The following is a 23,623-nucleotide window of genomic DNA, read 5'->3' as shown; positions in this document are numbered from 1 at the left end:
GAGATTCGACTACAAACAAAGAAACGAAAAAAGTTTGGATATTTCCCTATCCCGTGGGAATTTCGAAAAATCCTTAGTGCACCTCAACAACCCTCGAGGTACATGCATGCCAAATTTCAAGTCTCTAGCATCAGTAGTTTAGGCTGTGCGTTGTCTGTGAGTGAGTCAGTCAGTCACGGTACTGTTTTATAGGTATAGACGAGTGGGTGAGTGTGACAGAAGAAGCTGACAGGGAAAATTTAGTCTCATTTTTACACTCCTGTACCCTTAGTGTAAGTTATCGGTTACAAAATACGTCTCAATCGCGTTCGCGTTAAAATCTTAATTTGTATGGAAACACGAACATCGCAAATTCCGCTAGAGGCGCTGTTCGTGTTTCCATACAAATTGAGATTTTATTTAACGCGAACGCGATCGAGACGTATTTTGTAACCGAAAACTTACTCTAAGGGTACTGGAGATTATGAAAATGAAATGAAATGATATGATATATTTATGTGATGCGTGAGCGATTCAACTTATATATTTTAAACACACCTAAACATTTGTAACTAACAATTTTGTATGAACGTGATATTTCGTACTGATCGTCACGTATATTATGATGTAGATATTTGTGTAGCCGGTTCTACGTTGACTAATTAGGCGAGTTAGGCCTCATTTAGCGATTAGTTCAGTTATAACGACGTATTGTTAAAAAATATTTTCTAATGAGATACCGATTGACATTGAATACTTTAAATACTGCTCGAAAATGTTCAGGGATCAAATCTGAAAGAGAATATGTATCTACTTCATTGATACAATGACACTTTGGTGTATTTTCATAGCCGGGTGGAAAATTGCGTTTTCATCTCTAGGGTGGAAAGTATTAATTTTTATTTTTCGATTAGCCACGCAGTCGAAGACTTTTTTTTCACGTTTCGGTATGGCCATCTAGATGCACGTCGTGAACATTGGAGGTTGAACGAACATCCGTTTGAAACAAAAAAAATGATCTTTATTACGTCACGAACATATTCCATCTCTTTCTTTAGTTAGGTTAAGGAAGAGATGGAGATCATTCGTGAAATGTGAAAGAAAGAGATGGAATATTAAATAAGTTATAAAGGTCAAACTTCTTCGTTCGGCGTTCAACCTCCAGTTTTGTGTATAAGCTCCTTGGTCGTGACCAACGCGATTTTTTTTTAAGTCGGCCTTGGCAAGTGGCCAGTCGAAAAGTTGCTGTTGGAGGTTGGATATAAGTAAATTTAATTTATTATTATTCTAATTTTTTTTGTAGTATTTTACTTTCCTCACAGTCGAAATGAAAAGTAGAGTGTCCAACTCGGGTGAAATTACCCATTTCCCCTCGAACTATTGGCGCTCTTACTTCGTTCGAGCGCCAGAAATAACTCGGGTGAAATGGGTCACTTTCCACCCTTGGTTATCAATCTACTATTTTAATGTCCCGTATCACAAAAGGAAGCTCAGAACCCTTAAGAGACCACTCTTTGGATCTTCGGGAACTATTTAGTTGCAATTTGGTAGACATGACAGTGTCATGAACATCAAGGAAAAAAAATGCGTACACCGCGTGATATGATAACACAAATGGAACAACTAGTTGCAAGGATTGCTGACAAATATGTTGTTTAAACAGTCTATGGTCTTGAAAATAGTTTAAAAATGCAATATTTTGCTATCTCATTGTCATCCATACTAAGGGCCAGTATGGACTGCATTCCAGCTGCAACGTAACTGTCAACTGCCGACTGCCCACACATTTCAATTACAGTCAGAGTGCAGTTATGCCGACTGCAAAATTTTGCAGGTGGTAGGACCTTGTGCAAGGTCCGCCCGGATTGCTACCACCATCTTGCTCACTAATCCTGCCGTGAAGCAGCAGTGCTTGCACTGTTGTGTTTCGGCGTCAAGAGTAAGACAGCCGGTGAAATTACTGGCACTTGTTTGAGGTATCCCATCTTAGGCCTCTAGGTTGGCAACGCATCTGCAATCCCCCTGGTGTTGCAGGTGTCTATGGACGGTGGTGATCTCTTACCATCAGGAGACCCACTTGCTCGTTTTCCATCCAAACGAATAAAAAAAAAAACGAACTGCAACGAAAAATGTATGAGCAGTCGACAGTTACCTTACAGTTGGAACGCAGTCCATCAGTACTGGCCCTAAATATCCTGCTCAAATTTCAAGTCAACCCGGTGACTACCAATGGGTGAACTTCGACTTGCAATTTTAACTTAAATAATAAACAAACATTGAAAGTTAAATAAAAACTGGTAAACAGAAAGAACGAGGGTCACCGACATAGTCATGCGAATTAGCTCGTTGAAGTGGCAATGGGCAGGCCATATAGCACGGAGAACAGATGACTTGGTTAAAGCCGCGGGTTCACGGTGGATGCAGGCCGCTGCCAACCGAAGCAACTGAACGTCTATGGGGGAGGCAAATGTCCAAACGTGAATGTCCTACGACTGATACGATGGTGTTCGTTGAGATGATGAAATACCTACAAAGAAATATTCCTTAACAATATGGCGCCCCTGTTTCTCTTTTCAACTTAATCTATTCTTTATTTTTATCTTTCTTTCATCCCTTCTTGGTCGAACCACAAAAATTAGGCGTGTCGTGGAGCTTCGCTCGCGCGTTTTTTTTTTATTCGACTAGATGGCAAACGAGCAAGTGGGTCTCCTGATGGTAAGAGATCACCACCGCCCATAAACATCTGCAACACCAGGTGTATTGCAGATGCGTTGCCAACCTAGAGGCCTAAGACGGCATACCTCAAGTGCCAGTAATTTCACCGGCTGTCTTACTCTCCACGCCGAAACACAACAGTGCAGGATTAGCAAGCAAGATGGTGGTAGCAATCCAGGCGGACCTTGCACAACCTTCGAACGATCCCATGATTTGTCTATCAATACTAATTTCATAACGACTCTCGTCTAAAGTATAATAATGCTACAACATCCCATAAAGTGAAAGGTCACCACATCAAGTTTATCGTGCAGTTATGCCGCTAAGTGACGTTTAACAGGCTAATAATGCCGGTTTACTGCCTAAGCAACGTAATGAAGAGAGAAAAGAGCGACCAGACCACAAAACGGTGTTCCGTAGGCGATCCATTTTTAGAGTTCCGTCCGTAGCCAAAATGGCAAAAACGGAACCCTTATAGTTTCGCCATGTCTGTCTCTCTGTCTGTCTGTCCGTCCGCGGCTTTGCTGTAATTTTGCACGAATATATATGTAAACTATGCCGACAAAATGGCACAATAAAAAAAACAAAAAAAATTTTTTAGAGTACCTCCCATGACGTAAAGTGGGGGTTATTTTTTTTTCTCATCCAACCTTGTAGTGTGGGGTATTTTGGATAGGTCTTTAAAAAACAATTGAGGGGTTGATAAAACGATTTTGCGATTCAGTGATTTGTTGCAAAATATTCAACTTTAAAGTGCAAATGGTGTGTAGTAGTCTTTATAACGGCCGAGGGTTGCCGAGTGCTGGCTGAAAATCAGCGCTGGGGGTTTTAACGCTTCAGCCTTATGCTGAGCCAGTGTCGATTCACAACCGCAATGACACATACCTTTGTGTTGTTTTTTTTTGTACCTAATAATTTTATTGTCTTGTGTTGTGAATAAATGTATTTTCTTTCTTTCAAATTTTCATTAAAATCGAGCGTCCCCCCCCTTAAAATCTAAATCGGTGGGTGGAAAAATTTAAAAAAAATCAGGATGGCAGTCAGTGTATCAAATTTACAAGGAAAACTAAACGGTTAAGTTTTCTTGAGAATTATTAGTAGCTTAAGAGTAAATAGCAGCCTAAGGTATAAAATATACCTAAACTTGGAATATTCCGTACAAAATACGAAATCCTTAGAAAAATATTACTAAATTTTTTCGTTATGGCTACGGAATCCTATTTCTGGCGTGTCCGACACGCTCTTGGCCGGTTTTATTTTTCTTACATATCCATCCATCCTTACCTGACTAATATTAGGTATAAAAGCGAATGTATTTCTATTACCACTTCACGCGTAAAATGAATTGGTATTAAGATAATTTGAGACCCTAACGCTGCGTTCCACCAGAGATGTGCGAGCATGTGTTGCTAGCGATGTATTTGTCGTGAACTAATAGAAACACTTCATTTATTATAATATGAACAATAATATTCATTTATTTCAAGTAACATGACTCATAGAAAATACAAAAAAGAAAAAAATACACATCATAGAAACAAAACACAATATACATTTACCTAACCTCGCTCAGCGTAGCTCTAGTGGAAACAGCTCGGCGGAACGATTATAGGTACCTAAATGAAGCGTTTCTATTGGAAGTTCCCAATCCGCACTGGGCCCGCGTGGGAACTACGGCTCCAGCTCTCATTCTGAGAGCATATCCGTTCCCAGCCGTGGGACGTAGATAGCCTGGGATGGATGATGATATATGGTTGGTTATGAGCTTATTTTATTACTCTTAAAAATATAACAACAACAAAAAAAACTAAAAATTACTTTGAACGATTTAAAATTCAAAAAAATATCAATCTAATTCAGAATCAGTATCAACTGAACCTTTGACGACTTATTATTTTTTTGAACAAAACTGAACTCTAAAAATAATTAGGTAAGTAGGTGCATTGTGAATTAGTGACATTACAACTGCCTGCCGTTCCAGTAAATTATTGACTGGTTATCCAACAGATAGGGACAATCAATTAATAATCCAAGTCAGATTAAATAAGCAATTAGGATCTTGTTTCAACATTAAATGGTTTTCAAGTATGTATTTATGGAGTTGCGTAAGAAAAGGCATATATTGCAACTGTTTTGTAATCGTAATTAATATAAAATTAAAGATAAGCCTAACTGGAACATTCATAAGAATTTAATCCTGAAATAATTATTTTCATTTCATTTGTAAATCATCATAGAAATTATACGCAACTTAGGAAGCTCCGGGACGTTGGGATATCTTGAACCACTTTATTTTTAATCAACCTAGATTTTTTTTGTATGACTTAGCATTCATACTGAAATTCCGGGTGGTTCAAATTACCTAAACCTCAGGCAATGCTTTGTGCGGTGATATTATTAAACATCGCATATTTATGGGCTTGAAAATATGCATCTGACTATACTGCTTTTAGCGCCTCATATTAAAATATATTACGTAACAGCGAGCGCAACAAGTAACTGTGCCGCAAGTACTTACCTGCCCTGTAGCCAGCCGCTACATCTTCAACCCACTAAATCAATTAAAACCGGCACCTTACACACGCACATTTATAATTTAAACACGCCGAAAAAAAAAACAATTCGCGATCGATAAAAAATATAAACAAACGAAGCGCCAAAATTAACGATGGAATTTCGAACGAGTTTTGGAAGAGTTTAGTTATTTTTAATTTTTATTTTAGGTGCGTGCGTGAATATTTCGCGAAATTCTTGTATTATTTTGACAGGGCTAGCTCGGTAGAGAGCCGCCTTGCCTTTGTACGGGGATGGGGCACGGCGCAGGCGCGAGATCGATCCAGAAGCCATCCAGATTCAACTATTAAACACCTCAGCGACACGCACAACGAGATGATTTGAGTAAGGACATGGTATGAGATGAGATCAAATGTCTGGCCAAATTTTTGTTGATGTTTACCTCATGGGGGATTTGCCAGCGATGAGCGTTTAGATAAACATGCATCTGTCTACTAAGAAACATCCAAAAACAACATTAAAAATTTTGGGTGTTTTCGGTTTGAGTTGTTTTAATATTTTGTCATTTCATTCATTTGGTATTTGAATTGTGCATTTCAATCTTTAGGTATTTAGAGAATATGACATTTTAAGTAAAAGTCATAATGAAATTAGGGGTATTAGTGAATAAGGTATTATGAAATTTAGTGGTTTTAAGCCCAAAGCGAATTTATTTAGCGTTTTTTGTTCGAGTTAATAATAGCAATTGCACGGTAACACGGAACCGAGCCCTTCCATGTTCGTGTCCCGACTCGCACTTAGCCAAAGGCTCGGCGAATCAGCAAAGGAAAGGATCCTCATAACGTTAGTCAAACATTAAAATCAAAAGACAACACGCAAGTTCACCACAGTATTTTTCTTCGCTGTAATATCGCAAAACTTTGTTCTCGTTTTTGACTGTTTCTTCATTTCTAGCGATATTTATCTAATGGTCGTGTGTTATCTTTTTCTTATGATGTAACTAAAACAGCTCAGGTTCATCATAGAGTAGTTGTGTATGTGTGCGTGTGTATATGGTGTTTGTTACGCACACAGGTGCTCTATGATAGAGATTAACTCAGGTACTTAAGTTGCTTATCTAACTACCTAATAAACTAATAACAGTAGCTCAATATTTAATCTCGATTACTTGAGTGGTTTAAACTCATTTCATTACTTTGATTTTTTTTCGGAACCCTCGGTGTGCAGGTACGACTCGCACTTGGCTCTTTTTTTTATCTCGCCTCAGTTACTTCAGAGCTGATATAATCTAACGATATTTATTTAATCCATACTACATCTAACCAAAAGTAACTAACCTTACTTATTTAAATGCGGGTAAAAATATCCACTTGAAAATTGTTTTTCTGTAGGATACTGTTCTTAATAAATTTCTAGACTCTAGGAACTCTTCCAACATTTTATTAATATTAAAAAATAATTATGTTTCATACTGTGTGACACATAGCAAATAATATAATTATACCTTTTGTATCGCAATCGAGCTTCTCTTTGGGCCAAATGCGCCAATGCTCGGCGCTCTTTTTTAACTCGCATTTTTAATTAATAAATACTTAAATAAAAAGATATACTATTAAACTAACGTCGCATCCTACCTAGATTTTGACTCTAGACCTGCGATTGACAAGTCCAACGCTATACCGTTGCACCGTCACGCTGGTGACAGAGTTATTGCGCGAAAAAAAAAATAACTTTATAATTCGAAAAACTACCCTAACTCGAACCTTAAACCTAAAATTGCTAAAAGTGGCTCCGAAGCAGTAACGTTTCGTGTGCTCTGCCTACCCCATTTGGGTGGGAATACAGGCGTGATGTGTGTGTGTATAATTCGAAAACACGCATTATCCCAGGATGAGACCAAGCCAAATCGATCGTTCGTCCCCGAAAACCTCATTAGTAATTTTCGCCGAAATCATAGAGCAGTTTCAGAGATTCCTGATATAAATGAATATACAAGAATAGATCGTTAAACCCTACTAATATTATAAATGCGAAACCTTGTATGTGTGTACAGTCACCAGCATTAATATCTGCCACAGCGGAGCGTGCAAAAATATCTGACACGTCCTTCCGGCCCTAGAAATAGAGTTGTATCAAATATTTATGCACGCTTGTTGTGGCAGATATTGGTGCTGGTGACTGTTCGTGTGTTTGTTACTCCTTCACGCTAAAAAAGCTGGACCGATTTGGAACAAATTAGGTACGTAAGTGGCTGGAGATCTGGAATAACACATAGGCTACTTTTATACCGATATTTCCATGGAATTGGGATAAAATCTCGAAATCTCCAACACTAGGTTTAGAGCAGCCGTACTCAACCTTTTTTCTGTGTGGGCCACAAATGTGTTGTGACAACTGCATTAAAAGTAAAAAAAAATGTACTTATATAATTTTTATGCCAGGCGGGTCACTCACAGAAGCTTGGTGGGCCCGCGGGCCGCAGGTGAGTATAGCTGGTTTAGAGTCATGAACTTTGACACAGTTGTTTTATTGAAACTTAAATGAAATTCACGATGCTACTTTTGGGAATTCCCACGGGTATTTTGTTAAATTCCGCAATTTTAATTCAACTGCTAGATCCAATGATAAACGCATGCGAAACCGCAGGTAAACAGTAGTAAATAAATATACAAGAATCGCTCGTTTAAAGCTAAAAGATAAAAATACCTCTCCCCAACTGATATAGATAGAACGCCTGCACCCCTATAACAACGCAACCAACTAATTATACCTATTCCTATGCCGGGTATTTTTGTATTATCAACGTGTATTGTCACTGTTACACCGCATTGCTGCCGGATACTTCCGGACCCGACGTTTCCGCCGCTCCAAGCTTCAACCTGCGACGTTTCAAGCCTTTATAAGCGTACAGTCACCAGCAAAAATATTTGACAAAACAAAACGTGCATAGATAAAAATTAAGTATCTGATTGCTTTAGAAAACTATTATTTAAATGAATATAAATGCCCCGTAACTAATAAATACAACACGAGGAGGGTACGAGAGGGTAAATTAATACAGCCTCCAGCAGCCAATTATTACGGGAAAAGGTTAAATAAATATTTAGTGCCGAGGCTGTTTAACGAAATAGGGTGGTTAAGCGACAAACCTAAGTGTAGTAAACCGGTCCTTAAAAAGAGACTGAAAACAAACCTTTTAGAAAAAAAATGCAAAAAAATGTAAGTAGGTATTTTGTGCATGTTAGTTTTAAGCTGTGAACTGTTTCGTATGGTGCATGATTCAATAAATGTATTGAGCGTTTCATTGCCAACAAACTGGTAACAGTTTGGCGATACCAAAATTGAGTGTATTAGCATGTGCCGTTTGATTAAATAAATAAAAAAAAAACACCTCTATTTATATTGCCGGTTTTTTGTCTCCTGATGGTAAGAGATCACCACCGCCGGTACGTGTCAGATATTTTTGCACGCTCCGCCGTGGAAGATATTTGGCAATACGTGCATAAATATCTGATACGACTCTATTTCTATTACCGGTACGCGTCAGATATTTTTGCATGCTCCGCTGTGGCAGATATTAATGAAGGTGACTGTACAAGGAAGTAGTACAAAAGATGCCAGACTTTCGGATTATCACATTAAAGTCATTATCATTTATCAGTAGCCAATATGAGTCAGCTGCATAAAAAAAACAATTAGGTAAATTTTTCAATGATTTTTCCACTGATCACTTAAACTACGAGTATCTCGTAGTAAACTAAAGTCTATTCTATATGCATAAAAACAAAGTCCAAAGTTGATCAGCAAAACCTTTCAAAAGGTACAAAATCAGCATTCTTGAAATACCTTATTTATCAATACTATGCCTATACGTCTTTTATCTATATCTGGCGTGCAAGGTGATTTCAACTTTATGTCATTGACTGAAAGTCTATTTGGATTTGGGATTGTATTGCACAACCATTGAATTTGTTAAGCAAGTAAGTATATCAATGCCATATGGTTTTTGAAACACTTTGTAACAAAACAATGAACATGTTTTGTTATTATAAAATGTAACTAACAGATTTTTCCATATTATGGAACCGTTTTTCAACAACGTCATATTAGAAATAAAACATTTATACTGTAAGTGGGCCGCAAAGGGCTCTTATACATCAATCTATCTAATCTAATACCTTTAAACAAGCAATTCTTGTATATATATATATATATATAATCAGGATCTCGGAAACGGCTCCAACTATTTCTATGAAATTTGGTATGTGGGGGTTTTGGGGATGAGAAATCGATCTAGCTTGGTCTTATCTCTGGGAAAACGGTCATTATTGAGTTTTAGCCCGAGAAAGCTCGGTCGCCCAGGTACTGATCTTTATTTGGCCAGTACAAGAAACCCGGCTGATTATTTTTTTCTAACATAAATCATAATACGATTTACTTAAACATTAAAACAAGCGTTTTGCTTTTGTACACAATAAATATATAAAGGTATTAATTGTATGATTATGATTGAATTTAGGTAGTTAAGTACCTATAATATTTCATTCATTCATTTACTAAAAATAAGTAAACAATGGTTGAGAAGCAGTTCCAAAACAGAAAGAGTATTGCCTAATGTTTCTGACGCTCGCGATCGCAATCAAATGACAGATTTCACATACAAAAACTGTCATTTGATTGTGATTGCGAGTGTCAGCAACGTTAGACAATACAGCCTCTTGTCTTAATTCACAATGTCACATAGGTAAATAGAAACAAGAATATAATGTAGTTACCAGGTACACATTTCGAAATACCTGAGAAACATTGTGATTTATAATAAACATCATGATTTATGGTAGTGGAATTGATCAATCTTTCGCTATGCACTAGATTGGTGTTTTCCAAACTTTTTAAAAGGTGTCAACCCTTACCTGAATCCATGGAATAAAAAAAAATGCATACTTGTGATATTCATATTTCTTTTTTAATATTGTTTGCGGACCACATGTTGGGAGACACTGCCCTAGATAGACCAGTATTTAGATGGGTGCTAGTAGAGCTACCTTGCGCACTTATATGTACCTATCTTATACATTTCATCATTTTTAGTTTAAGTTCATTCACTTCAAAACAGATCTGTGATGGCCTTCCGAGAAAGTCTTTTTTAAAACGTAAGGAAACCAAGAAAAAGTTATCAAAAAGTTTTCACCTTGATTTAAGTCTGAAGTAAGTCCGATTTTGACCAAGATTAAAAATTAGACTTACTACTGATATTCTTAATCTGATTGCATCAAAGATCAAAATTCAGACTTACTGCTGATATTGATTGCAAGGCAGAATTAATTATGCAATCTTATTATATTTACCTGAGGACAGAAGTCCCACCGTCTCTTGTGATGGCACATCCATTGCTGCAATTTACATGCAACTGTAATTAAAAAACTATAATTGATTAAAAAGATGCGCATATATATATCTATATAGATTAGCCGTTGTGCAAGACACTATCTGCAAAGAATTTGTTTATTGCGATCACAGGAACCATGCAATTATCTGGGATAAAAAATATGCGATGCACTTCCCAGGGTTGGAGATTATCCCCATAGAAAATTACATCTAAATCGGTTTAGGGTCAAAGCAGGAAGCAGGAAGGAGGCAGGAAGATGTAAAGGACAGGCAGTTATTTCAGCACAAATATTAACGGGTTTGAGCAATGTTCTTGTGAGCGTAACCTTTATTATGGGTTAGGCTCTCAAAGTGTGGCTATAACCGCAGTGGAAAATTAACCAGTTTACAAGCCCTGTTCAAAAAATGTTTCTTTGTAATATTCAATATGTTTTATTATTTTATTTTTTGTGGTCTTTAAATTTTTGGTCACAACAAACAAAATGGCAGTTTTGCATTGAAGTTGCCTCGCACAAAGGAAAAAAGGTGTTTGATCAATTTGGCAATAAATTATAACAAAATTATGTGTCTATCTTCATATAAAATTACCATCGATGAAAGTACAAAGTACAATTTAGCAATGAATTTTTAATTTAATAATGGTAATTTTATCTCAAATAATGAACAAAATGTAACAAGTAACAAAAAACTGCACTTTAATCCCATTTTGACTCAAATAATAATTAGTTTTAGAAATAAAAATAAAAACAGTAAAAGAGCCATCAGTCATGGATCCATGACTAATATAAAAGGTTAAAAACACATCTTATGATAGCTATATTGTACAATCACAATATAAGTTCCAGTGCATGGTTGGCGGAAACAAAACATGTTTTTCATTCATTAAATAAATGATGAATTTCATTTAAAACAATGGTTACAACTAAAGCCTTGGCTAGCCTTCCCTCTAAGTTTAACTAATGGAGTTACTATCTGTGTTGTTTATATACAATACATAACATAAAACCCAACATTCAGTTCGTTAGGAGGTATTTAGGCAAATATAATAATAATAACTTACCAAAATGAACATCCACGGAATATCGTCAAAAACAGTCGGAACACATTCACATCGCCACAATAATGTATTCTTGCAGAACTAACACACAATCTCTCGTATGTTTTCCCAACAATTACCAGGAAAGATTTAAACAATGGGATCTAAATTTTATGCGAAAATACACTTTCACATCATTGGGCAGTAGCCACCTACACAACAGAACAGTTACTCAACTAACACAACTTAGTAACTTTAACACGACCGCGTAGAATTAGTCCGATTGGAATGATTAACATAACAAAAGTTCAATATCACTTTATTAGCACAATACAGCTTCAAAACAACTTTGAAGGAATGTTGTAAAATAACTTTAAAACTTCCGTCCGTCGACTAGTTTTCTACCTTTGACAGGTAGGTAGGTCGGCAACGCCGACAAAATTCGGCTGACCTTTTTAGTGTCAAATATGTAGGATCCTGAGTACTCTGTGTTTTGCTGGGTTGACATCTAACAAGCTATCTCACTTTATTCGTTATAAAAAGAAAAAGATAACACTATGTTAAACTTTTCTGAATGCACTGTTGGAAAACTGGTTTAGTGTAGCCGACTGTAGCCAAATGGAAATGGGTAAACTATTTTCAGGTGCATCGTGAAATAGCCAGTGCTAAAATAAACAATACTTATAATTACATTTAATACCTATATTTTGAAATAAAAAAAGGAAGTGAAATAATTATTCAGGTGTCGAATTTATTGTAGTTCAAAGTACATTTAATGAGGAAGTTTTGTGCTGTAAAATGGCAGCATTTGGCCGTGGGACGTTTCGTTATTGCTATTAGTTAGGATATTGTTATCAAACTCGTTTGAAGCGTTTTGTTTACTTGTTTCTTTTTAAAATTTTATTGGAATAAATAAATAAATAAAGGTCTCTTCTTAATTGATCCCAAAGAAAGACCAGCGCCGTTCGCAAGACCAGCAGATTGCTGATTTGGGACCATTTCGTGACATACATAAAACTATATTTTACTTATATTTTTCTTTTTTTTTTAATTCATTGTTCTTAAGTTTGTCACGAATAAATGTTTTCTTTCTTTCTTTCTTTCTTTCTTTCTTAATTAACTATGAAATACCTATTTGAAGCAGAGAATAACCAAAACAAAAGTTTTATCCTGGTGACCGAATTATCAAGAATGATCTGAGAAAAACTCTCAGGGCCAGATTTAGAGGTCTGGCAGCCCAGGGTCAATAAAGGGTATAAAAGTTTTTTTTAACCTCTGTTGTGGAGACCCCTTCCTTGTGGAGGCCCTGGCTGGAGCTGTAGCCCGCCCGCCCAGATGAATAAATCCGAAAGAACAGAAATCACGTGACCATATTGGTTCTGCTATTCGAAACTAGATGGCGCTTGGTGGATCTTTGGTGTGGAATAATCTGTTGTGGCTACAGAACTAACTTTAAGATTGTCACATTTCACAGCTTGGGAATGGGTTTTGGGTGGAATAAAAGTTCTACTTATTCTAAGAAAAATATCATGTAATCGGTTCTTGTTTACAATTATAATATAATGACTCGAAATATTTCATTTTAAAGTAGAAAAGGAAGATCATCGTTTAATATTTACACCTTTGGTTATTAGGTAACTACTTAACTAGGTAATTACAAAACTTTAAGTACATTTCCATGTAGAATACTTAATACAGCTGTTTCTCAAATCTTATTTTTAATCTGAATTTAATTTCTTATCTATTGAACTAATCGCCGATGACAATGAATAAATATTAATTCAATCATATATTATATTTAAATTCTTTTTAATGCCGAACAGGAGCTGAAAAACGTTACCAGCCTAAAATGAATTTCTTGAGTTCTCACTTCCGCAGTTAGTACCATCACTGTTTAAGAGAAGTCTCTTCGTTCCATTCTCCATACAAACGTAGTCCCGGTTATTTAATGCCCGGTTAATTATCTATGCCTGTGATTTTTCAGATTTTCATATAAATGTGTAATATTAGAATTACAGGAGCTCAAAAGTCGACAAAAAAATATGTCAACTTTGCACGAGAATTACAGACAAATAAAGCATTTTACAAAAATCGAAAAATCCACAGGCATATAAAATATACTTAATGAATATCTTGATTGTAAAATATCATTGATTTCTGTGCTATACTTTTCGTAAAACATGAGGACAACAAAATTATATATATGTGTGTGTGTGTGTGTGTGTGTGTGTGTGTGTGTGTGTGTGTGTGTGTGTGTGTGTGTGCGTGTGCGTGTGTGTGTGTGTGTGTGTGTGTGTGTGTGTGTGTGTGTGTGTGTGTGTGTGTGTGTGTGTGTTTTTATTAGATATGCGTTTGACGAAAACTTTTTTCGGGTGCTTAGGGACGGAATCGAACCCACACCACACCTCCTATAGCTACACGCTAAGAGGAAACCCAACCGATGCCATCTATCGCAACTGTCACAAGTCATGACTTTTAAATTCCAAATGGGACATCAACACAGTAAGTTCGCGTTCCTGAGCACCCGAAAATCTTTTTAGTTCCTCATAAATCCAACTTAATTAAAATAGCTTATAATGAATATAATTAGGTAGGTAAGGTAAATGTCCCGCATTGCTCGACACGAGGAAACTTATTAGCCTTATTCCTGAAATAGTGCTGTCCTTTTCACGCAATGGACCAACGACCATTTCATTAGGTAGGATATTCGATCAGCTTAATGGTTGGAGGGCATCCATAATTTAGGTGAAACAGGAGTTGGAGGGGATCGATCCGAATCTCACCCAATCTCATTTGAGAGAGAGAGAGGAGCTGCGGCAAATATGACGTCTAGTAAGAATTTTGATCACAAACGTGATATGGCACCGGAAATGACCGGAATATGTTACGTCTGTGACACGTATAAGTGTCACTGGTAGGTATAGAAGTGACTGCTGTGGGATATACGTAGGCATGGCGTGAGCTCAGTGGATCGTTACCGGGGCTGAAGGTCTTGAGTAAAACACGAATAAAATACTCGTAAGGTAAACGTACGTGTGCTCGTCACTGTCCCAATAGTTGGCATCTTTAATCTTATGTCATTAGCAATAGATTTGACAGCAGGGTGACGGCTATCGGGCATTAGCGTGTCGAGCATTCGAACGTTTACCTTGCATGCAATCAAGCAAAGATTAACGGTATTTAAATAAAAATACGCATTTTGAAATATCTCACGTGAGATTAAGGGGATCGGACCAACCTCATAACATCTCATCAGAGGGGGACGGGAGGGGCGAAGTTTCGTCGAAACTTCATCACAAAATTTATGGGTGCCGTCCTTGTGCCCCCAAAACAGTTAAAAAGTAGGAACACTTGTAAAAAAATTACATCAATCTTTTCCTATCAAAATTGATACAATATCTCATTTACTTAGCACCAAATGTTAGACATAAGCCTAAATTAAACTGATCACAGAGCAACATCCTTATACTTAGTCAGATCATCGGACTCATTGCCGACAGACGTATGACTGTGTCTCATCCCTGGCCCATAGAAGCCTCTGTTACTAAAATGGTACGGATCATGTCGAAGCAAGTTGACCCCATAGTCATCTCTAGGATAAAATCTCGGATCATAATCCTGGTACATTCTAGGGTCATAATAATGCCTGTGGTAAGGGTACGCCATTTCGCTTTTGCAGTCTGCTCGGTCTTCGTATTCGTATTCTTTAGCGGGGTATTCATCAGCAAAAGCTCCGACTATGGAATGTCTTCGCTTGTAGGGGTTGTCGTATGGCCCGGAGCGGGGTCCGACCCAGGTTCCGTACATTTGCGGGTAGGGTCCAGGCTTGGGAAAGCCTCGGAGGCTGGCCGCGTATTGGCGTTCGGCGAGGTGCTGCCAGTAGGCAGGGGGCGGTTGCGGGTAGCCCTGGTTGAAGGATTGCCGGGAAGCCAGGTGACGGCGCAGGTCTGGCATGGAACCTGATTTGCCTGTAAAAAACAAAAAAAAAAACTAAGTTAGTAGGTAAGTAACTTACTAATATAATAAATACAAATTTTATCCGTGTGGACTGTGTAGATGGGCCCTTGTTTGTATAATCTGAGAGGTGGGCATTTCTTTTTAAAATTGTATCCTGAGTTTTTATCTACAATTACAACAAAATTTGGGAGATAGACTCAATCCATGATTTCGAGCTGTAAAAACAGGGTCTCCAGATATATGGCCCCAAAATATTGTATGGATCGACTAAAACTGGATGGATTTTGAATGAAATTTGTTTTGTAGACGGTAAAATTATGACGCCTAGGCTACTTTTCGTCCCGATATTCCCATAATGAATCAAAGTCAAAATATCTTTATTCACAAATACATTCTTATACCTACTGGTATATCTCAAAAAAAATACTGTCGCCAAGAAAAATCCCAAGATTTAAAATCCAACCGCTAAGTTTGAAGATGTATCACAAGTTTTTATACAAAAAAATTTGGGAAATGACCACGGAAACTTTGTAAAATCCCGGAGTAACGCGAGCGAAGCAAAAGGCATAAATTGCAAGTGTCAGTCATGGCTAGCTTGGTTAGCCAAAGACAGTAATTCCAGTCCATCATGTTAATCAACTCATTCAAACAGCATACTAATGTCTGATTTCACGCTCAGTTACCTATCAAAACAACTACCTACCTACCCAAACTCTTTCGCAGCTTAGACCCGTACTAGAACTGTATGCTTTATTGAGAACACCGTAAGATCGATTTGGCAATCACATTATAAATGAGATAAGAGTTTGAGAAAGTAAGGCTACGTAACGGTGCCAGATTGTTTGACAGTCACTAATGGGATTGTAACTGTGGCAATGGCAACGTGTGAACGGGCGTTAATGGCTTAACGAGGGTTATGGCTCACGGGAGAGACGCAGGCGCAGCGGATAATTTGAAGATTAAGGTTGAGACAAGAGCTTTTTGGGATTTTCAACTGTAGGGCTACAACGAAATTCGAAAATCGAAGTTCGTATCGTATCGTCCCTCTAACTCGTTTTAAATAATACTAGTATGAGCGGGACGGCAAGATACGACGTTCGAATTTTGCACTTCGTAGTAAAGGGCCTGACTTCAATCAAGTTTTTGTTACCATTTTTTAGGGATTCGTTCAAAATGAGTTCTCAACACAATCATAAAAAAAGATGTTTTACTAAAACAGTCAATCGAGATTAGCCTTGAACGGGCCTGCTTGGGAAACAAGGAGTTCCGCAGAAGAATCAAAATGACATAGCCCAGCAGACAAATTGCCAAATTTAGGACTGTGGACTGTGGGCAATTGTCCCCACATTGCGTGGGCTGGCCCTCACGTGAAGGTCATTGGAATCTTTGATGTTTTTAGTCCTGCAATGGAAGTCATTCAGCTATAAATATTGATGGTGAAGACTGTAAGCCGAAAACTTTGACAAGTCAAGAATGATGACGATCATGAGATGATGATGATGAGACGAATAATATTTTCTGCAAGCGCAGCGTAGGACGTCCACCAACGAGATGGACGGATAAACCTGGTTAAAGGTGCGGTGGATGCGCCGCTTCCAATCAAAGCAACTGGCAACTGGAGGTCTAAGGAGGAGTTCTATCAGTCTATGTCCAACAATGGACGTCCTGCGGCTTATATCATGACGATGATGCTTTCGGAGGATTCATCCGTTCGATTCGAGGAAGGGAATTTGTATGAAAAGAAAGTTCGGGGAATGAAAATTTTGTGAAATTTGGCGCAAAATAATACCGTTATCAGGCAAGAAGCCATCGTTGGCGAACGCCGCCGGTGCTTCTGGCACGTAGTGGCTGGCGTCGAACTCGCTGCCGCTCGCCGCTGCGCCGTTGGCGTAGCCGGCATTCCTGAAAATGGAAGATATTTTTACAAGCTTTTATTTAACCTGCCTTGTTTGTTTATTTATTTATTTGGGTCAAATCTTGAATTTTGACCCACTACTTGTGGTCGGATTGTCTTGAAATCTGGCATCTGGTAGTCCGGCCAGGATCTTCTCCGCAGAACGGAACTTCTCAATAGTTAATGGCATCGACTTGAAATTTTCTAATTTGACATTATAAATTTTATTTTTTATTTTTATCTGACAATTTATTGTAATATGATTTATTTTTTGTGTACATTTGACGATCCTTTTGTGAATTTCTTGTAATTGACTGACATGTGTTTATAATGTACAATAATAATAACAATACAATACAATAACTCTTTATTGCACATCAACACAGTAAGCAGTACATAAAACACAGGTATATACATAGAGTATAGGGAGGATAGGTATTTTCAAAAGGTAATAAATAAATCTAATCTAATTACAGTCAACAAAAAGTACAGTTAGCAAAAAGCTTGAATTAAAAATGTAATATTTAACAAAAACTTTATTTCAGCTACATGGCTGAAGCCTGGAAAAATCTGTGTTCTGATCTGACAGTCAATAAACAAAGAGGGTTTCATACACGGAAGTTTTATTGGTAAAATGTAAATAGTAATAAATATTAATCCTCTATATTATAACATTTCTTATCCAAACATGGTTTTATTAAATAATACAACATACATAAACACATACAATACAAAATATTATTCGGTTCATTGGATATATTGATAAAAATGCAAACTTATTTTTGATTTAATTTTACCGATGAAACTGAAGTGGCTCTTTCTTTTAACTGGTATATTATTTTTAATGCATGGTCAAATGGTAGCTAGTGTACAATAAACATACCTGGCTTCCCGGATAGCATAGGCGCTCTGGACCAGCACGACTCCACAGACGATGGCCGGCAGCCGCGCCACGTAGCACGCCAGCTCAGCGCCGCCGTACACTCCTTGCAGACCCTGGAGACATTCATCATCTGTGTATTGGCATCCTACTATCCTATTATTAATCCTACTATGGCGATCTAGCATTAACATCGCGGCGCGATGATCGCGCCGTCGAAGCTTCGCTACATTTTTATTTTATTTTCATAGATAATACGATGCTCTTCTTTCGGACTTCGGTCCCAAGACATAACATCTGCCTAGAGAGAGGTCTCTCTACTCTATTGTAGCGTCTCCCCACAGTAAATAGGTAGGTAGGATAGTGCTACGAGAGTTGAAGTGAATGATTACACACACAGCTACAACATGTCGTGTAATGACAGCAAGATTTTGACATTTACTTATTCATTTTAATCATGCTCCTTTTATGTAATCAGTTATTTACGTAGCTGTGTGTGTGTAATCATTCACTTCAACCCTCGTGGCACTATCAATACAACATAGGTACCTAGGTATTTTATATGCGAAAATTGGTGAGGTATGTGTATGTTTGTTACTCTTTCATGCTAAAACGGTTGGACGAATTTAGATGAAATTTGGTGTGTGCCTAGATAGTTGGAGATCTCGGATAAAGAAGAAAGAAAGAAGAAGAAAATCATTTATTAGTGACAATTACACAAAAAAAAACAAGCTACTTTTTATATACCAATATTTCCAGCCGGGATACAAATGTGCAACATAAATAACCCACGAATGACAAATCCACGATGTAATTTTTGGGAATTTCCATGGGAATTTAGTAAGGTAAACGTACGAGTACTCGTCGCTGTCCCAATAGTTGGCATTAATTTTATATCATTAGCAAAGGAGGTGGCAGCAGGGTGTCATCTATTGGGCATTGGACGTTCACCTTATTTTATTATTGTATTTCTGGCCGGAGGGTGTGATGTTCGGTCGTTTTAGAGAGCCGACGAAGATATTTAAAAAAACCCTAAGGAGTAATATATTATTATATTTTTTGTTTGTTGAATTGAATTTTATAGAGCATTACTTTTGTAATTGTAATGTTGTAATTTTTTATTGATTAATAAATAAATGTTTCCATACGTTGATCGATGTCTAATTTGAAAGACTTTTGAAAGATAACGCGTCGAAGGTGTAATTAAGTACTTACCCAATGGCTAATTGACATGTAGAAGACTAGAACGCATTCCGGGATGAGCACGAGGATCACTGTGATCAGCCAAGACAGCAGGCATTTGTTGTTTTTCTGAAAACAAAGAAAACATACTCAGGTAGTTTTACGACGATCATAGTCAAGAAGACGACGCCTGAGAAGGTGTTCGAGCACGTCCGCGAGGCGGTACAGCGCCGGTTACAGGGAGCTCAGCTAGAGCTGTCCATCATCCTGCTTGAGTCTCAAAGGGCTAACAATTTCAGCTGATTTAGACTCCAAGCCTGCCAATTACCAGCAGATGTTCCTGTGCTCCGACTTCTGGCCGGAGGGTGTGGTGTTCCGTCGTTTTAGGGTAGCGACGAAGATGACGTTCCAAAATCCCTAACTATTCATAGTTTTTTTAATGTATTTTAGGTCTTTTTGTTTTGTATAATTTGAATTTTACAGCGCATTAGTTGTAATGCTGTAATTTTTTGTTGAAATAAATAAATAGTTGCTACTTCCTCTTATTCTGAGAGCAGAGGCTTATTGTTACTTGTCTAATCGTCTTCTACCACTCTTTCTGTCACACGGTGTAAGATGACGCTAGAAAGAGATGTGAGACAATACGGCCACTGTTGACATTTTAAAATTGTACTTTACTAAATAAATAATATACCTAACTTATTTACGTCCGAGTATACTCACAGAAATAAGGCCGTGGACCAAAGTGACGGTGGCCGCTATAACCACGCAGTAGCACGCCATGAGCAGAGCGGAAGCGATTGGCAGCCCGCTCTGGGACTCCACTACCCACACTACTTCGTAGATCAACGCTATGGCGTACGCTACCTGCGGATAAAAACAAAAGTTGAAAAGTTGATGTAAATTAAAACTTTTTTCTTACTACTTAAGATTTGGTGTATATGTAGTGAGTAAATTGGATGACAAAAGCGTTGAGTTTCTTGCCGGATTCTTCTCAACAGAGGTTTTTCCGAACCGGTGGTAGATTTTTTTTGACATTCATAAGTGCTTGTTATAGCCTAAATTGAATAAAGATATTTTGACTTTGACTTTGACTTTGAAAAAGCTTGCTGAAAATAATTCAACAGAAACTAAATAATATCTCAATAGTTACCGGCTGGGCCCTTTAACAGGAGCAAATAATTAAAACATACATCGTACGTACTCGTCAAACTGAACAAAATTAGTTCAGCGACATTTAAAAATAATGGCGTCTTTAGATTTCCCTTTTTCATACAAATTAATTAGTATTATTTGCTATACCAGACAAGTGATAGATAATGTTTTACTTCGGTCATGGTTGATCAATTTTTGGAAATAAAACAATACGAGTAACTAAGTACCTACGGCTAATGTCACATTAACAATTGTCTCTGTTCTTAAGTAACCCCCCCCCCTTAACTCCTGGTTAAAGCCGCAGGTTTACGGTGGATGCAGGCCGCTGCCAACCGAAGCAACTGGAGGTCTGTGGGGGAGGCCTATGTCCAACAGTGGACGTCCTACGGCTGAGATGATGATGATGATGATGATGAGGCACCTAACTCTATATCGCATCTATACATGCTATTGTCATTTGAGTTGTACATACGCTTGCGAAACAAAAAAATATTTTCACACGACAGTACGCTTTATTCGCTTATCAGCAAGTGATATCACACCTGCATTGAAATGCAGCCTGCAGTCACTATCGTTCCATAAAAAGTATACATTGTGTTTATCAGTGCCATTAAATGTGTGACAGTGTATAATTTTCGTCCAGGTAGAGTTTTGAAAATGAAACCACAGACGATCTGACATAGACCGCATTTTCACCAGAGACGTGCGAGGATGTCTTGCGAGGTGAACCAATGGAAACAGCTTCATTTCATATCCTCGCTCCTCTCAGCTGTTTCCACCAGAGCTGTGCTGTGTGAACCGTAAATGAACCGTTTCTATTAGTTCATGCAAAACATATTCCTCGCAACTAGAGGATTCGATCCCGGGATCCCGGGATCCCGGTCATATTATGGTCCCGAATTTTTCGGGATTAATTTTAGCGAATCCCCGAGATTTTCGGGATAAATAAAAATTTAAAATAAATCTTTAAAAAACGTACGTAGAACAAAACGCACTTTACTTGAAATTTCTCCAACATCCATCGAGCCCAAAAGAGCTTTTTTAACTCTGCATATCTATCTATCTATGCAATAAACTGAGAAGTAGGCTGGGAGATTATTTCTTAGATTTTACTTTCGCAATAATAATAAATAAGTCATAAAATATCTGGTCATTAACTTTGATCTCTTTACAATAACGTGTTTGTTATGGGTTAAAAAAGTTGTTTTCTTTTTGTTTAATATTTAGTATTAAATACATATACGTTATAAACAGAAGTGTGTAGTTCATTAATTTTAAAAGAAGTTAAACTTTTACGTTTACTTAAAGTGTAACTAAATTACCAAATGAAAAATAAAAAGCTAATTTTTTGTTGATTTATTGGATTTTAATTACCATTTTTTCATTACCACTCCAATCGCGGGGCTATACCGGGATCCCGGGATTGCATGAAGAAAATCCCAAAATCCCGGGATTGTAAAAAAGAGCCGGGATCGCGACACATCTTCGCATATCTCTGGTGGAAACGCAGCTCAAAAGCCTGGTTAGCCTTTTGGTGGTATCCTAGGGTTTGTGTTTTAGTAGATGGTACATCACTAAAATAATGTGACACCACTATTTTAAACGTTATAGAAAAACTAGCTGTTACCCGCGACTCCGTCCGCGTAGTATTCGTTTATCGCTTTCCCACGGGAACTATGCCATTTTCCGGGATAAAACTATCCTATGTTCTTCACCGGGACTCAAACTATCTTTATACCGAATTTCATCTAATTCGGTTCAGCGGTGTAGACGTGAAGGGGTAACAAACAAACAGCCTTGTAAACTTTTGCATTCATAATCATTTATTGAATAAACTTATACAGATATAGTTTGACCAAACCCTACCCTTTCAGGTGTAGTAGGTACACACACATGAAAATCGATACAAATTGAAAATATAAAATAATAATAATTTATAATTTAGTGGGAATCTATCCATTAATAACGGTTCTCGAGATATTAGCTCTGTGATAGACAGACGTACTGCATAATGACAGTAGTAGAGTACCATTTCATGTGGTATACGGAATTCTACAAATAGATTTAAACGAATATTTGCTACAAACATTGAAGAACGTGTACCTAAAAGATAGATAAATCGACCTGCGCCCACGCCGTTTCCGCTAAAGAACCGATTCTCAGTTCCTTTAGTACAAAACGGCAGGAAATGCACGATTACATGGATTACTGGGTCTCCTTGAATAGTAAAAGTTTGTAAACCATACGGGTATTGGGAAATTGATTTAAATATTGGGGGAACTGAACAGAAAAATTATGATTCAGTTTGTGTAAATAAGATAAGTCTCATCCCAGCCTAAATACGCTCCACTGCTGGGTACAGGCCTCCTCTCAGGATGAGAGTTAGGCCGCAGTCCCCACGTGGGCCCGGTGCGGATTGGGCACTTCACACACGCTATCAATTGCTTTGCAGGTTTGCGCTACCTAACGATGGTTCCTTCGCCATAAAGCTTATGGTAAATTTCTAAAAACTTAGAAATACGAGTAGGCTTAAGAGACCTTAAGTTAAACCATTACATGCCACCACGGCTTTTGAAAGTACAGTGCGCAAAAATGTGTAAACCTAATTTCCACTTAAAATTAAACGAACAAAAGCCACTTAACTTAATGTTTAATTGCAAAACAAAATATCAGTGCAATAGTTCTGTTACGCGCACTATGGACCGGTTGACGAAGTTCACTCTCTCCCGCGCTGGCGTCATCGTTAGATAACGTGTGATATGGCCTTAAGCGGCCGCTTTATTAAGACCTCTGAGCTTTTAGAACTTGCATAGGACGGAGCGGAGTTTAGACATGCGGAAATCAGTCACATAAGTTAAAACCGGATTATTTTAAGGCAAAAAATATAAGAATTCTACTTCCTACTACCCTAGGGTGACGGCAC

General features: G+C 37.6%; 2 protein-coding genes across 12 annotated transcripts in view; both read right to left on the bottom strand.

Moving 5' to 3' along the window:
- Positions 1 to 12,096, bottom strand: part of LOC141440309 (uncharacterized) — a 50,238-nt gene extending 38,142 nt beyond the window's left edge. For 3 of the 10 annotated variants that reach the window (XM_074104781.1, XM_074104785.1, XM_074104791.1), the window contains exons 1-2: positions 11,657 to 12,095; positions 10,557 to 10,618 (exon numbers count right to left, since the gene is read on the bottom strand). In XM_074104781.1, coding sequence (XP_073960882.1) covers positions 10,557 to 10,599 — 43 coding nt within the window. In that variant the 5' untranslated portion in view covers positions 10,600 to 10,618; positions 11,657 to 12,095. Of the gene's footprint in view, positions 1 to 5,212; positions 5,479 to 10,556; positions 10,619 to 11,656 lie in introns of those variants that run through there. The other 7 variants (XM_074104784.1, XM_074104783.1, XM_074104787.1 and 4 more) reach the window with 5 other exon arrangements.
- Positions 12,097 to 13,906: 1,810 nt separating this feature from the next.
- Rcd6 (Reduction in Cnn dots 6) overlaps positions 13,907 to 23,623 on the bottom strand; it is a 60,108-nt gene continuing 50,391 nt past the window's right edge. For both annotated transcript variants that reach the window (XM_074104793.1, XM_074104794.1), the window contains exons 3-7: positions 20,269 to 20,412; positions 19,579 to 19,674; positions 18,367 to 18,479; positions 17,379 to 17,491; positions 13,907 to 15,600 (exon numbers count right to left, since the gene is read on the bottom strand). In XM_074104793.1, coding sequence (XP_073960894.1) covers positions 15,080 to 15,600; positions 17,379 to 17,491; positions 18,367 to 18,479; positions 19,579 to 19,674; positions 20,269 to 20,412 — 987 coding nt within the window. In that variant the 3' untranslated portion in view covers positions 13,907 to 15,079. The remainder of the gene's footprint in view (positions 15,601 to 17,378; positions 17,492 to 18,366; positions 18,480 to 19,578; positions 19,675 to 20,268; positions 20,413 to 23,623) is intronic.

This window comes from Choristoneura fumiferana, chromosome 22 (assembly GCF_025370935.1).
Source record: "Choristoneura fumiferana chromosome 22, NRCan_CFum_1, whole genome shotgun sequence".
In the NCBI taxonomy this organism is placed as follows: Eukaryota; Metazoa; Arthropoda; class Insecta; order Lepidoptera; family Tortricidae; genus Choristoneura; species Choristoneura fumiferana.
This window is presented reverse-complemented; position numbering and strand designations above follow the sequence as displayed.